The sequence below is a fragment of the Thamnophis elegans genome, chromosome 15 (genome assembly GCF_009769535.1).
Source record: "Thamnophis elegans isolate rThaEle1 chromosome 15, rThaEle1.pri, whole genome shotgun sequence".
In the NCBI taxonomy this organism is placed as follows: domain Eukaryota; kingdom Metazoa; phylum Chordata; class Lepidosauria; order Squamata; family Colubridae; genus Thamnophis; species Thamnophis elegans.
Window position 1 is genome coordinate 26,572,551 of NC_045555.1, and position 16,501 is coordinate 26,589,051.

Genomic DNA, 16,501 nt, shown 5'->3' on the forward strand with positions numbered 1-16,501 from the left:
CCGTGAAAACCTAGAATATATCTATATCTATATCTATATCATCTATATCTACATATCTATATATCTATATCTCTATCTCACTATATCTATATCATCTATATCATCTATATCTACATCTATATATCTATCTCTATCTCTCCTTCTCTATCTCTATCTCTATCATCTATATCATCTCTCTCTCTCTCTCTACTCTATCTCTATCTCTATCTCTATTTATATATCTATCTCTATCATCTATATCTATATCTATATCTATATCTCTTTCTCTATCTCTGTGCGTGTGTGTGTGTGTGTATGTATGTGTGTGTGTGTATATATATATATATGTATATATATATATATATATGTGTGTGTGTGTGTGTGTGTGTGTGTGTGTGTGTATGTGTGTATATGTGTGTATATGTATATATGTATATATGTATATATGTATATATATATGTTTTCTGAGGTTTTCGCGGGTGTTAGTATGTAGGTCTCTAGTTGTTCGGGTTTTCTCCCGCGTAGAATTGGAGATGTCTTGGCGACGTTTCGACGAAGTCACATTCGTCATCTTCAGGCTGCTGCTGACTACTTCAGGTTTGGTGTTTCCAGGAGTAGTGTGAGACCAGCGCGTGCGCACGCACACACACACACACACACACATTATATAGGCATACACTACTCCTGGAAACACCAAACCTGAAGTAGTCAGCAGCAGCCTGAAGATGACGAATGTGACTTCGTCGAAACGTCGCCAAGACATCTCCAATTCTACGCGGGAGAAAACCCGAACAACTAGAGACCTACATATATATATATATATATACACACACACACACACACACACACATACATACACATACATATACATACATATACATACATACACACACACACACACACACACACACACACAGCTGATAAAGGAGGAGAGCCTGTGGCTAATACAACTGCCTAATATTTAATACAGCCCAGGTTCAGTTCCCAGTAACAGTATGGCTAACTGATGAGAGCTAAATAGCTTGAAATAGATCTATATTAGTCTCCCTTTATTTATTTATCAGCACAAATGCAACATACATGTATGTATGTATGTATGTATGTATGTATGTATGTATGTATGTACTGTATGTATATATATAAAAGCCAAATACCACTCACTCATCATGAAATCTCCAGAACTCTAAAACCTACAAACTTGAAATTTGGCATATATCTCTTCGCTTCGAGGTGCTCACAAAGAAAGGATTTTTCAAAATGACCATCAGATCATCAGTATTTCTTATACAGTTATTAACATGCTCTGATGCTAAGGAGTTAGACATTCTACTTCCCCTTCCCACCTGAAAAGAACTCTGTTCCAACTGCCAGTTGCCTCACATTCCATTACTTCAGTTCAAACTGGCAGACATTTCACTCATTCACTCAGGAGCAATCTGGGGCTCCTTACAGTATTAAACACCAGTACCTCACCAAGATGTCTATGCCTTCAAACCTATGGAACTGCTTCCAGACTCAAGGTGGCAGGAGCGATATTCCCTTATGTGTTTCAATTGCTGACCACCATTGTGAACCGAATTTCTCCTGCATAACACGATCACACAGTTTCATCGCAAAGCACTGGTTTGCAGCTAGTGTCTATATATAATAGAAGTTTTGCATTTAAAGTCATTTTGCTATTAGAAAACCTTGGGGTATATTTTCTCATTCAGGATGAGAGTGGAAATTTGCATAGTTAAGTTTTTCCTTAAAATCTCTCCCTGCCGCTTACTCAAAAAATGACCGTAACAGAGAGAAGCATCCTAAATTAATCTTCTGCCTCATGTGCTGTTTTCTTTGCATTAGGAAGTTATTTTTAGTGGCACAGCATTCAAACAAGCAATCTTAAAAATACAATCTGAGAATTGCTCTGGCAATTGGGCTGCATTATTTGATTGGCTTTTAATAGCTAAACCCTTTCATCTCAGAATGAAAAAAGAAAAGAAGAAGGCCAGAAATGATTTTGCTTTCCTACATTAGGGAGCCTGTAGCAGTTCTGAAGCAAGTCTTCCCAGTTTGGAATTGCATCAGAACAGTTTTAGAAGAACATAGCAAATAGGGAAGCAGGAAGAGTTGGAAAGTGCCTTGGGGTCCTTCTCGTCCAACCTCCTGCTCAAGCAGGAGACACTACACCAGGGGTTGGCAAACTTCAACACTCAAAGAGCCACAAAGGTTCTAACTGGAAGCCCCCACATTCAATTCTTGAGCCAACTGGAAGTCCAGTTCCCCCACCATAGAGTCTCCTCCAAGCACGGTGTCCTTTTTCCTCTGCTGATTGGAAGTCTCCTCCTAGTGTGGCATCCTTTTTCTTCTACCTGTCCTAACCGAAAACCCTATCAATTGTGGAGCCAACCAGCGACAGGGAGCCACAGCAGAGGGATGAAAGAGCCACATGCATCTCCAGAGCCAAGGGTTGCTGACCCCTGCCCTACACCAATTCAGACATCCTTTTCAATCTCTTCGTAAAAACCTCCAGTGTTGGAGGACCAATTTCTAAAGGCAAGCAGTTCCACTGATTAATTGTTCTAATTGTCAGGAAATTTCTCCTTAGTTCTAGGTTGCTTCTTTTCTTGATTAGTTTTCATCTATTGCTTCTTGCCCTACCTTCAGGTGCTTTGGAGAATAGGTTGAATCCCTTCTTCCTTGTATTGGAATATTGCTATGATTTGGCCAACAAGTGGCATTACCTCCTATGCTACCTGTTTCTTGTCCACTGAGAAACCAGCAATAATTACAACCTCATCCTTCTGTCTGCTAGATAATTTGAACCTTCCAGAGGGAAAATGTGACTTCAGAAGAACTCCCTTCTTTTATTTCCCCATCACAGTGTCCCTTGTAGCAGATTTCTTCATCCCACTGTTAGGAAGGTTGACTGGCCCATGGGAGGCCTTTTCGTCATGTCTAAGTGTCCAAAGGTTTTGACCGAATAAGACCAAATTAGGATGAGCACACTTTATACTTTACATAAATGACCTTTGCGATCGTATTATAAGCAACTGCGTTCTCTTCACTGATGATGTAAAACTATTTAACACCACTGACTGTTGCTACCCTTGACTACATGTCAGAATGGTCAAACGATTGGCAACTTCAAATCTCAACTAACAAATGCTGTCTTACACATTGGCAAAAAAAAAAAAAAAGTGAGAACACAAAATACAAGCTGGGTGGATGCAACCTTGTAGACAACCCTCACTCTGTCAAGGACCTTGGAGTACTCATATCTAATATATCTAGGTGTCAGAGCCCACTGTAACAACATTGCCAAAAAGGCATTAAGAGTTGTTAACCTAATCTTGCAAAGCTTCTTCTCTGGTAATATTGTACTGCTAACCAAAGCATACAGAACATTTGCTAGATCAATTCTCGAATACAACTCATCTGTCTGGAAACCGCACTGCATGTCAGACATTAATAAATTGAGCGAGATACATAAATTGAGTCCAGAGATATTTCATGAGAAGAGGCCGCCGCTCCTCTGCTCACAACAGAATACCTTATGCCACCAGGCTTGAAATTTTGGGCTTATACAACCTTCGGTCTCACCTAAGTGTAGTACATAAAATTATCTGGTACAATGTCCTACCTGTCAATTATTTCTTTTGCTTCAACCACAACAATACACTAGCACAATAGATACAAACTTAAGGTAAACCGCTCCAAACTCGATTGCAGAATATACGACTTCAGCAACAGAGTGGTCAATGCCTGGAATGCTCTACCTTGCTCTGTGGTTTCTTCCCTAAGCCGCCAAAACTTTAACCTTAGATTGTCTACTGTCAACTTCACCCCATTCCTAAGAGGTCTGCAAGGGGCATGCATAAGCACCCCAACATGCCTTCCGTCACTGTCCTAATGTTTCTTTTTATTCATATCCATTTCATGTATCCAAAATCATGTTTATACTTATATATGTTATCTAATACATACTTGATGAAATAAATAAAATAAAAAATAAGATGTTCATGCCACACCATGCCATAAATTCTTGAAGCAAAGCCTGATGTTTGCTGGAGGTAGACACTGTCCCAGTATACTTCACAGCAGAATCCTTCTTCTGCTTCTGTGAGGTGGCTGAGTTAGCCAGCGAGGGGTTTTCACCACTCCTTCTCTTGTCTCCACAGAGAGCTGACCTAGCCATCTCCGCCATCACCATCACCCCTGAACGAGAGAGCGTGGTCGACTTCAGCAAGCGCTACATGGATTACTCTGTAGGCATTTTGATCAAGAAACCGGAGGAGAAGATCAACATCTTCTCCCTCTTTGCCCCCTTTGACTTTGCTGTGTGGACTTGCATAGCTGCTGCGATCCCGGTGGTTGGGGTCCTCATCTTCGTGCTGAACCGAATCCAAGCAGTCAGAGCCCAGAACTCCTCTCAATCTGGAGCCTGCACTTCCTCCACGCTTCACAGCGCCATTTGGATAGTGTACGGAGCCTTCGTTCAACAAGGTACTTGTTTGGATAGTTGTTCTCTGCAGGAACCTTGTAGACTTGATGTTTTAATGTCTATGGAGATTCTCAATCATCCAGGTCATGGTTGTCCCAAAGGTGTTTCCCCCCACCCCCAAAAAAGCAACTGAATTAAATCTCATTCTTGGATAAGAAGTTTTCAAAGATAAAACCAAGAAGTCCAGTTGTCTTTTGGAGAAAAAGCACCTTTGGGACACTTCAATGGCCATTCTCTACTTGACTTTTAATTTGTGGAACAAATAAATCCTGACAAGCAACCAGCTTGATGAGTAGATTGTGATTTATGGGGTAGTAAGACCATCCAAGTAGGCCTTTGAAGCTGATTTCAAAAGCACATAAAACACACACTTTATACTTCTGTATCTTGACACACTTGTCAAATTATGTCATACTTAGATTGTTCCTATCACCCTGGGTATTTTTCTCTTTTGCTTTAAAGAAGCACATGCAATAGTTCAATGATCTTTCAAGCTTAGCAGGAAAAAGGACTGGTAAAATTCCATACAAGATGGGGTATGCTGCCACAGGGGGAAAAAACATTGTTAGTTGGCCACACACTTGCATTTTTAATATGTTGTCTTTTTGGTGATAGCTTTTGTTAATGTTAGTGTTAGTGCTCATGGATTTTCACAGAATAAGGTTGAAATGCTAAATGTATTTTGAATCAATTTTTATAACTCTAGTTTCAGGTTGTGGGAATAACCCTGTAAAATCCAACTGAGTTTGTGATATAGCATCTCCTCAGTTTCCATGTCTGAAGTCAATCTAGTTCAGGGGTGTCAAACTCAAGACTCAAGGGCTGGATCCAATCCACAGGGTGCTTAGATTTGGCCCATGGGCTCTCCCTGGAAACAGTGAAGCACCAGGCTGTGGTGCCTCTGTCAGAGAAAACAGACCTCAGGAGGACTGCCTGAACTCCAGAGGGCTTCAGGAGGCCATCAAGGTAGAAAATAGAGCCCAGGCGGCCAGCACATGGCCTCCCCAAGCTCCTTTTTCACTGGCAGGGGGCTGCAGGAGGCCGTTGCTACCAAAACTGCAGCCCGGGTGGGTCACACGCCCTGTATTCAGCAGGTTCTGACCAGTTCTGGAGAACCAGTAGCGGAAATTTTGAGTAGTTTGGAGAACCGGTAAATACCACCTCTGGTTGGCCCACCCCCATCTATTCTCTGCCTCCCATGCCCCAGCTGACCGGGAGGGAATGGGGATTTTGCAGTATCCTTCCCCAGGAGTGGGGAGAGAATGGAGATTTTGCAGTATCCTTCTCCTGGAGTGGGGAGGGAATGGGGATTTTGCAGTATCCTTTACCTGCCGCACCTACCAAGCCACGCCCACCAAGCCATGCCATATCCACAAGTCATGCCCATAGAACCAGTAGTAAAAAAAAATTGAATCCCACAACAGCTCCCTGAGCTCTGTTTTTGATGGCAGAGGGCTACAGGAGGTTGTCGTGGCCAAAACGGAACCTTGATTAGTAATGTTGATCTGGCCACGTCCCCCACCCAGCCCCCCAGGTCAAACACAGTCCTGATGTGGCCCTTAATGAAATCACGTTTGACACTGTTGATCTAGTTAATCAGGAGAACCACAATCAGTTATAAGATCTATGCTGATTGTACCCTTTGAAGGTGTGGAAATCAGATGTTAATGCTGACCTATAGTTTTTTGAGCGGAAACAAATCCAGTTTGAGGGAGCATGGCTTGAGAGTTGTTTCCATATGAAATGGGAGGCAAATAAATTTAATAAATAAAATCCAATTAAAATTGATCTTGCTGCTGCTTCTGTACACAAGAGTGATGGTAAGTGAAAGCTAGAGCAAACTCACAAAAAGTCTTCAGACTAACATTCAGCAATGGAAAGATATTGTTTTCTGCTACATCTACATCTGAAATACTGTGTCCGCATTATATTTGGGAAAAAATATAACAGAACATCTAGGGCCGTGATGGCGAACCTGTGGCACGCAGAGCCATTTGTCCGGGCACACAAGATGTTGTCCTGTCAGCTGGCCAGCGCGCATGCCTGACTTCGGCCTTCTTTTGAGTCCATTTTTCCCCCTCCGGAGGCTTCAGGAGCTTCCCTGAAGGCTCCAGAGGGCAAAATACGACCCCACGAGGAAACCAGAAGTCACTTTCAGGTTGCTCATAGGGTTGTTTTTTGCCCTCTGGAGCCTTCGGGGAAGCCTCTGGAAGGCCCCCGAAGGCTCCAGAGGACTAAAAACGGCCCTACGGGAAACCCAGAAGTCCCTTCCCGAACTTCCGGTTTGCCCATAGGACTGGTTTTTCATGCTCCGGAGGCTTCCTGAAGCCTGTGGAGGGCCTCCCAGGAAGGGGGGGGGAGGCTGTTTTCGCCCTCCCCAGGCTCCTATAAAGCCTCTGGAGCCTGGGGAGGGCAAAAAAAAGCACACCAAAAATGGGTGGAGTGCTAGTCGTGCGTGCATGCGTGTTGGGGTGTGGCACACCCATGCATGACCCCCTGCACTCCCCCCACTCTTGGCACATGAGCCAAAAAAGATTCACCATCACTGGTCTAGGGCAAGCACCATCCAGTTTAGCTGAAAGAAGGTTTGGAACAGACAGATACTGCATGACTGTGCTGTGAAATCCATTGCCATGACCTGTGATAATGGGCACTCCCTTGAATGGCTTTAGAAGAAGAGACCAATTCATGGGAGCCAGGTCTCTTAAGGGCTGTTGGTCTTGAAGATTCAGGCCTCCTGATATCAGCTAATAAGGAACAATGGCAAGAGAAAAACATCTCTCCATCTCCTTCTTGGAAGCACCCAAGAAGCATTTGAATGGTCACTGGGAGAAATAGACCACTGAGTCAACAGTAACATGACTACTTCTAGGCTCTTAGGATGATCATATGATGCTATCCATCGTAAGATCATCCTAACTTCTGTGAGTGTTTTGCAATCTAAATATTATGCCTGCTTTCACAGGAGAAAGGGCCATATCCCCTGTGTACTTTAAGAGGAAATGTTTCATCATTCAAAGAAAGTTAAAAAAAACTTTCTAAGAAGTGCATAATATTATTTTGTGGGTGCAGGAAAATGTCATCTAGTTGGGCATTTCTTTTTGAAAAGCAGATACTTATATGGCTCTAAGGGACGCGGTGGCTTAGATGCTGAGCTTGTTGATCAGAAAGTCGGCAGTTTGAATCCCAAGCAACATGTAACAGAGTGAGCTCCCGTTACTTGTCCAGTTTCTCCAACTTAGCAGTTCGAACGCACATAAAAATGCAAGTAGAAAAATAGGGACCACCTTTGGTGGGAAGGGAACAGCGTTCCATGAGCCTTTGGCATCTAGTCACACCAGCCACATGACCACGGAGACATCTTCAGACAGAGCTGGCTCTTTGGGTTTGAGATGGAGATGAGTATCATCCCTAGAGCTGGAAATGACTAGCATGCATGCACGGGGAAATCTTTATCTTTACCTATATGGCTCTGTAAATTGAGAATCTGTTTTTCTTTTACACCTTATCATTTCTTAGCAAGCAGTCCTGATGCAATGTATGTTACAGGCTTTATTGGGGCTTACTTCACTAACCCTTAATTTATGTAAGACAACCAGAGGGATCCAGGTACAGTTAAGCACATTCCAATCCCAACATTTTCAGAGGGAGAGAAAAAATAGGCAGATATTAATTCTCTCTGCCCCTGATATACAGCTGAAATTGGCTTGATTAGATCTTATTTATCCCTCTTCACAGATGGTTAAGAGTATATTCTGGAGGAGAGAAAATAACAGCTACTTCCCCATCCCAGTCTATGTTAGACTTTGCCAAATAACCTCTAAGAAGTAGGAGGTTGTTTTGACTTGGTTTTCAGGCCAGTGGGCTTTTTGCATTTATTCATAGGCAGAGACAGGCACCTATAAACATTGATGCTTGACATGGCAGGGAGCAGAAGGGCTTTTAATCCTATGGATCTAAATCTGGATTTGTCGAAGAGACACTGACCAAGCCAGGGGGAGGAGTCAAGCAGGGAATTAGTCTACATAGGCACAAGAGTCTTACCCACCATGAATGCTTTTGAACCTTTTCAATGAATGTTAGGCCAGATCCTCACAATTAAGTACTTTATTGTTCATGCCTATTTCACAGGAAAAAGGGATATGGTGGCTCAGTGGCTAAGATGCTGAGCTTGTCAATCAGAAAGGTTGGCAGTTTGGTGGTTCGAATCCCTAGTGCAATGTAACAGAGCAAGCTCCCGTTACTTGTCCCAGCTTCTGCCAACCTAGCAGTTCGAAAGCATGTACAAAATGTAAGTAGATAAAATAGAGACCACCTTTGATGGGAAAGGAACAGCGCTCCACGCGGCTTTGAAGTCTAGTCATGCCAGCCATGTGACCATGGAGACGTCTTTGGACAATGCTGGTTCTTTGGCTTTAAATGGAAATAAGCACCACCACCTAGAGTTGGGAACGTCTAGCACATAAGTGCGAGGGAATACCTTTACCTTATTTCACATGAATCTTTTTAGACTGGCAGTTTGCACCAAGACCAGACTACATGAGGTTCACCAGCATTCAAGGCAGGTTGGACCTTTCCCAACATAAAGATTCCAGACTAATTCCATGCTAGACTCCTCCCCCTGCTTAGCCAGTCTGTCTTCAAAAGAATTCTATCTATGCAAATACTCTATTTTGGAATAATTACCATCTTCCACCAGAGGTAAAATAACTGGCAGATATTTCTTACCTTCTGTGTGGGCTTAACCACACTTCTCACATGCTAGCAAAGAGAAATTTCACCATACCTGAGATGTCTTCATCCTGTAATAGAAAGGTGATTTATTGACAGTATACCTCATTCAAATGAAACAGAATAGCATTAGAACTAAGATGAGAACTACTCAAGGAGTTTCCCCCTCCCTTTTAACCATTATTGTACTCTTTAGGATGCAATTTGCAAAGCTATTAAGCTTATTGAAGAAGTAGTGAGATGCTAAACTTTTAATGAGAAATGTTACCTGTTACCCAATTGATTTGGTTGTCTTGTGCACTAAAGAAAATAAAACAAAATATAATTTACATTATATATCTGTTCTGTGGAGTAATAAAAATTCAGTTGGATAACACATATGCTTTTAGAGGACAGATAATTTAAATAACATTTTTCCCCAAATAAGAATTCCTAAAACATTTTTAAAGGTTTAAAATCAGCAACAGATAAGACCATAGATCCTTTTTAAGTCATAACAGAAATAAATAATGTATCTGGACAAAATTTACCCTCCTATCTTCAGTATGGGAGTTAGCTGCCTTTTTTCTGTTATATTTCTATTTCTGACATGCTGCTTACCATGCAGCTTCAATCCACATTGCCATTTGGCCTCACTAAGTGATAATTTTTATGCCACAGGGAAAGATCTATTGGGCAATACATTTTCTTTGCGATCACTCTGATAAAACTGCCAGCCTGAATCTGAAATGAATTTGTAGACCTCTGTTCTAGGATAAGAGATTTCAGAATGTGATGGGAAACCAAGCAAGTTTCAAAGGGAGGGGGGGAGAGAGAGAAGCAGTATCAAGTTTTCAGGGAGTTCCAACTTTTCTAAATATAAATTATAATGAAACTTAAAGCAAATTTGGAGGATTTCTCTCAGAGTGTCGGGGGAATCAAATGGTTGAAATGAAAATTTCCCAGCTATTTCTTTGATTTGGGTTCAGTATGACTCATTTAGGGATGTGGTGGCTCAGTGGCTAAGACACTGAGCTTATTGATCAGAAAGGTCGGCAGTTCGGCGGTTCAAGTCCCTAGCATTGCATAACGGAGTGAGCTCCCATTACTTGTCCCAGCTTCTGCCAACCTAACAGTTCAAAAGCACGTAAAAATGCAAGTAGAAAAATAGGAACCAGCTTTGGTGGAAAGGAAACAGCGCTCCATGCGCCTTTGGCATTTAATCATGCCGACCACATGTCTTCGAAACACACTGGCTCTTCAGCTTTGAAACAGAGATGAGCAACGTCCACTAGAGTCAGGAACAACTAGCAAATATGTGTGTGGGGGACCTTTACCTTTATCTTGTAACTCATTTAAAATGTGTGACTATTTCAGAAGAATTGGAATATCCCTTTGAATTAGCTGAGACAAAGTCCCTGGTCTGCACAATGTTTGAAAATTCATTCCCACGCTTAAAAAATAGTTAAGTTTTAGAAAGCTTAAAAACCCATTTTTCTTCCAGGCATACAGGTTTTCCACATATAGTATTTTCTTTTTATTTTGGGAAAGCTGAACCTTTTCACTGATCCTTTAAAAGGCCAGCTCTAGGAACTTGGTTCCATTTGAGTTTTTTGCATCTACGGAAGAGTTTCCTGTTTCTGGAATCTGTATCTGTTTAAATACACATTTTTTAAAAAAAAATAAATAAATGGGGAATTCCAGATTTTGAGAACGGTTGAGTTTGCCTGACTCAGTGATGAATGCACCATTGGATAAACTGAAAGACCAGTTTAGAGACTGATCACCCTGGAGAAAATCTACCTATCCTGTCTGGTTGCTAGGAGTTGAACATGTTTCTATGACACAGAATCAGTCAAATTTCCCAGGGTCAACTTAGTGATGTGTATTTTTCTGGGTTTGTTCGCCATACAATGCCCAGAATCACATGGTAGTGAGATGGGTGGCATACAAGTTTAACCAATATTTTTTTTTACAAAAGCAAATACAGAATCATAAAGCAATTGTGCAGTCTAGATTGGCTCAAGAAGCTAAATTAGATCGTCTGTGGTCACAGGAGCACAGCATAGCAAATGATAGATTGCTTTTAAAGAACAAAATCAAAGAAGCAAATAGATCAGAGACAGTAGGTTAAGAGATGGCATAAAAGAGCCTGAGCCATTTTTTTAAACTAAATAATTCTTTAGATATGGGCTTCCAAATATTTTTCTTTCTTTCTTTTTTCCTTCGCTTAGGTGGTGAGTCTACAGTCAATTCCATGGCGATGCGGATTGTAATGGGGAGTTGGTGGCTCTTCACTCTTATTGTATGTTCATCTTATACGGCAAACCTAGCGGCATTTCTTACTGTCAATAGGATGGACAATCCAATTCGGTAAGAGTCTTTTCCCATTCTATTATCCAAAGTCTGCATTGTAAAGGGAAGAGTGTGCAACAGGAGGCAACATGCTTAACAAGCTTCTGGGGTAGCATATTGGAGTAACAGAGAGGAATTACAAAGATGCTTCCTATGCAATCAAGAAGCCCCATCCATCTCCTGTCTGTAATCTAGAGCAGGGTTGCCAGAGCTGCATTCTAACATTATTTTGAATCTGCTATATGAATCCTAGCCAAGTGGAAGGATGCAATTAATTGAAGGCTGTTCATTTGTGCACTTGAGAGGCCCATCCGCCATATGGCTGTCATTGTACAGTCTTGTTATGAAAACAAAAATACAGTGCTCAACATCTGGCCTTAATGTTTGCGGCATGTATTTGGAAAATCTCCGTTTGGCCTGTCGTTTCGCATAAATTACCTGCACATTATTTCACACATGTAAGGAACTTTCTGCCTTGGGATGAGAGTTTGCTTGGGCTGCACAGATGTATTGGGGTTACTAAAAGGAGAGGGAGAGAGAGAGAAAGAGAAGAAGAAGGAGGAGGAGGAAGGGGAAGGGGGGAAGGAATGAAGGAAGGAAAGAAAGAAAGAAAGAAAAAGAAAGAAGGAAGGAAGGAAGGAAGGAAGGAAGGAAGGAAGGAAGGAAGGAAGGAAGGAAGGAAGAAAGAGGTGGTTTGCTGTGGTAGGCTAGAAAAATGATGCTTTCTACAGTTGTTCTCTTGGGCTGCAACGATTACAAATTCTACTGGGAGGCAGGTTTTGTGCTTCTCAAACCCTTTTAATTAACACTGATACATTTACATAGGGAAAAGCCAGCTCATCATTTAGTAGGGGAAAATAACCCAACTCATCATTTAGTAGGGGAAAATAATACTTTTCTACTCTTTGCACGCCACATGAAATATTATTGTTATTTATTTATTTATCAAACGTCTACCCCAACACAACCAAGTGACTCTCAGTGGCTTACACAGAATGAAGAAAAGTTAAACCTTCTGATTGAGACCAGTTCTATTCAATATTGCAGTTAAAATATAAGCTTTGGAGAAGGACCACTAAAGTAACATAAACACATAGGATAAGAATATAAAGATAATGGTTTTTTTTCCCCAAAGGTAGAAAGATTGCATCATCTTAAGCATCATTCATATATATATATATGCTTAAAAAAACTTCCATCCCAAATAGTTTGATCTTCAGCATTTTCCTTCAACAAAGTATATTGAGCAAGTCACTATTTTGTTCTTAAAGGTCTTCCAAAATGCTGACCACAGTTAGCACTTCTATTCTGTTGTTTCCTGGTATTGTTGTGTCCACTATTCAGACAGTATTTTGGTTGGTTACTTTTAGACTAGTTTTAGTATTTTTGTCCACCTAACAAGTCCTTTCTAAGGATCCAGTGTTTCATCTTTCTCGTTGCATAATTAGTATCACACTGTATAGTGTGATACTAATGCAGTATCAGGGGTTTTCAATTCAATTATATAGAATGTGAAGGATGTGTTTTATTTTTATAGTTTTCCTATGTATAATGTACACTGATGATGGCATTTAATTTCATTGTATGAGGTGCAATGACAATAAAGTAAACTAAACTAAGCAACATTTGTTGTTGTTACTGGCATGTTGAATGTTTTGCTTTCATGGAATTGGTTTGCAGGGCTTGTTCTTGGGCAGCCAAAATGAAGCCTTCAGTTTCTTTCTTCAGCACCCCCTTTCTTCTCAACCATCTCCATGTTAGCTTTGTATCTGCCTTGTCTTCAATGTCCTTCAAGTATTGACTGTGCATAGGCCTTCTTTGTTTCAGCTCAAAACTCAATGCTCAATTGTTTCCTTTCAATATTCTGCTCTCGTTGATTTCAAGAGGTTTCCCTTGTTCATCTCCTTCAGCAGTGGCTCATTTGGTTTTTTAATGTTGTCATTTAAGCATGGTTTTCCTCTTCCACAGTTTGTTTCTCCTGTAAAAGTCTTCTGCCACACTGAGATCTAGGCAAGTACAATTGATGAGTATTTTGGGGTGCAGAGCATGGTGCGTTGTCATTAGTTTTCTTGACTTTCAATCCAAGTTATCAAGTTCTAGCTCTGAGCAATAATTTTCCAACATTTTTGAAACACCATAGATGTATGTGCTCTTAACTGTGGAGAAAGCAAGAGTAAGCAGGAACCCACTGTCTGTCAGATACTTGCCATCGATAATCTTGACTTACAGTTGGATGTGTCTTTGGGACAATGAAAGGGCTTTTCCATCTCATGAAGTAGGTTAGTAAATGTTGCCTTCATTTCATGTCCCTCACAATTTGTGAAAATAGGTGTGCTTTTTCATCATTTCCCCAGAACATGGATGAACTTTGTGGGGCAAGGGGCATCTATGGTCGGCAGGCCTTGTTGCAAATTGGATTGAAGTGTGAAAAGACTATTACAGACAGTTTTGTACGTTCTCAGAAAATACCGGAGCACACAGCTAGGTCCCGGGGGGGAATCCATGGATTGCTGTCCCTGCAGAGGCGGGGGAGGCGGGGAGAGCGGAGGGACAGGAAGAGAAAGAGAGGATGTTGTGCAGGGATTCTTTTTAAGCAGGGAGGAATTGAAGATATATGTGGAACATCATCCTGGCAGTAATAATAAGGTTGCTTCCCCCCTCCCCGACATTCTTTCAAAAAGCATGAAGACATGGTTTTGCCAGGAGGCCAGAGACCCCAGGGCACTACGGAGCCCACCAAGTGGTTAGTCTGATTGTTGTCACCAGGGGTATCATTATGGTTTGTCAACCATGAAAGACAGGGAAGGGCTTTTGACTATGCAGGTAGTCCTCACTTAGTGATTTCTTGTTCAGCAACCATTGGAAGTTACAACAGGGCTCAACAAGAAGACTTATGGCCGGTCCTTGAAGTTGTGACTGTCCCAGTGTCCCCACAGTCACAGGATTGTGATTGGGGTACTTGCCAAACGACACACAGTTACAACGGTCACAGCTTCCCACAATCACATCATCACCACTTATGATCTTCACTTCCAGCTTCCGATAAGTCAAGTCAATGAGGAAACCAGCCACCACCTGATGTTGTGCTTAACTACTGCACATGATTCTTAACAACTGAACTATCATTGTACACTGAAGATCGCATTTAATTTCTTTGTACAAGGTGCTATGGCAATAAAGTAATCTGAAACTAAAACTAAACCCACATCACCCATTCTAGCAAGGAATTATCTCTTCCATCTACTTTTGCATTTCCTGTTGCCTTCTTGAATCATCAGATGTTTCTCTGAGCTGAAAAAAAGAGGAGGACATCTGCATCAGAGTCACCCTGAAGCACCTTCTGTCAGATTCAAGAGCTTTGAAAGGAGGGGGTTTTTTTCCTCTAAAATATCTCTGCCCTAAGATTAATGGGACTGACAGAGAGAACGCCCTCTGCCAATTCTGGTTTCACAGCACAAATATTTTTCAGTTTTCAGAACAGGAGAAAGAAAAATGAAAAGAAAGCTGATATTACCATATTTAGGCTTCCGGAACAACGCAAGTTATCCAGATCTTTGCAACTGGAGTATCATTGCTTTGCAAAACCATCCCAGTTGTTCATTATTTAAATTTCCACCACTGGATTTGTTTACTCAACTAATTTGCTCCTTACCAGCTATCATGCTGCCTAGATGCAACTTCCACACACTTTGACACTGGACATATTACGAGATTTGGCCTGAAATGGACTTTTCAGTTCAATAATGAACCAAATTTTTGCAGGTTCAGTAATTCTCATTTTGGAAAACTCAAAGTTTTGAGTTCTTCCCCTCTGCAAGGTAGAATTTGAACTAAAGAGGGTAAATATTTTCAGAAGGGAAAAGCTAAAGGCATCTTAAGAAGAGAAGGTGGGCTCTCTAAACATACTGAAACCCAATTTTTGGCTAATCAGAGTCATGTGCATTTCTATTATGTCTCAATTTGTTTTCCTTCATAAATATCAGGCAACTTTCCTGGACTATAATAGGAAGAGGAGAGAGAACTGGAAGATAGCCTCACTTTGATATTATCAATTGCAAAATTTTGGACACGTTCTTCATGAAGGTATATAATAGCTTTGGAGGCCATCCAGGCACCAGTTTTAGTGGAAATTGTTTTGCCGAACTGCAGAACTGCCCAACTTGGTCAATTAATTGAATGATCATCCAGTTTGAAGATTAGTCAGTCCTGGTAATCTTCTTCTATTGATTGGTTTTCACACTGGTAAATAGTTCCTTATTTATGGCTACCTTATTTGTCTTTTACTTTGTGCATCATACCAGGCTGATGAGGACTCTCGCAAGTTTCCCAGAGAAATTCTCTGTTTCTTAGCAGATTTGTACAGCAACACACCAAATTTTATACACGCACACTAGACATTGTGTTACATCCCTATTTGTGTTCTAGATGTCTCTATGGGATTTTTTTTAGAGAAACTGCAAGATCAATCTTGCTCTTAAAATTGGAGTGATGATTGTTTGACTTCAATTCCTGCAGAGCACAGCAAATTGTCTTGATTGGTCATCTCCTTTGTTACATATTCTACATAAAATTTGTGATAATGGTTACAACTGTCAAATAATGTGAGACAGATCAAATAGATGAAAGGAACTAACCAGCAATGGACAAAAATTGACCCAGCTTTTAAAAGCTAGAGTACTGAACACACCTTTGCCAGTCCAGTTAGTAACAGTTTACTTGCTGAATATAAATCAATTGCATTAGACTTTCTTTTTTTAAAAAAATCTGTTATTAATGTTTTAATAAATGAAATTTCTGAAGCTGAGTGATTGAAGAAATGAGAATAAAGAACGCAGAAGACAAATCTGCATACATAATTAAAGTTTTGTTTTTTTAAAAAAAAATAAGAAAATGTGTCAGTTGCCAGATATTTCTCATTTGGACAAAATAGCTTTCATGCTAACTTTGGAATATATTTAATTTACATAAAGT

At 40.8% G+C, this 16,501-nt stretch overlaps 1 protein-coding gene across 1 annotated transcript in view; it reads left to right on the forward strand.

Annotated features, from left to right (window-relative positions):
• GRID1 (glutamate ionotropic receptor delta type subunit 1) overlaps positions 1-16,501 on the forward strand; it is a 793,636-nt gene that overhangs the window by 723,688 nt on the left and 53,447 nt on the right. Inside the window, exons 11-12 of the mRNA XM_032231518.1 lie at positions 4,143-4,467; positions 11,410-11,548. Of these exons, the coding sequence (XP_032087409.1) occupies positions 4,143-4,467; positions 11,410-11,548 (464 nt within the window). The remainder of the gene's footprint in view (positions 1-4,142; positions 4,468-11,409; positions 11,549-16,501) is intronic.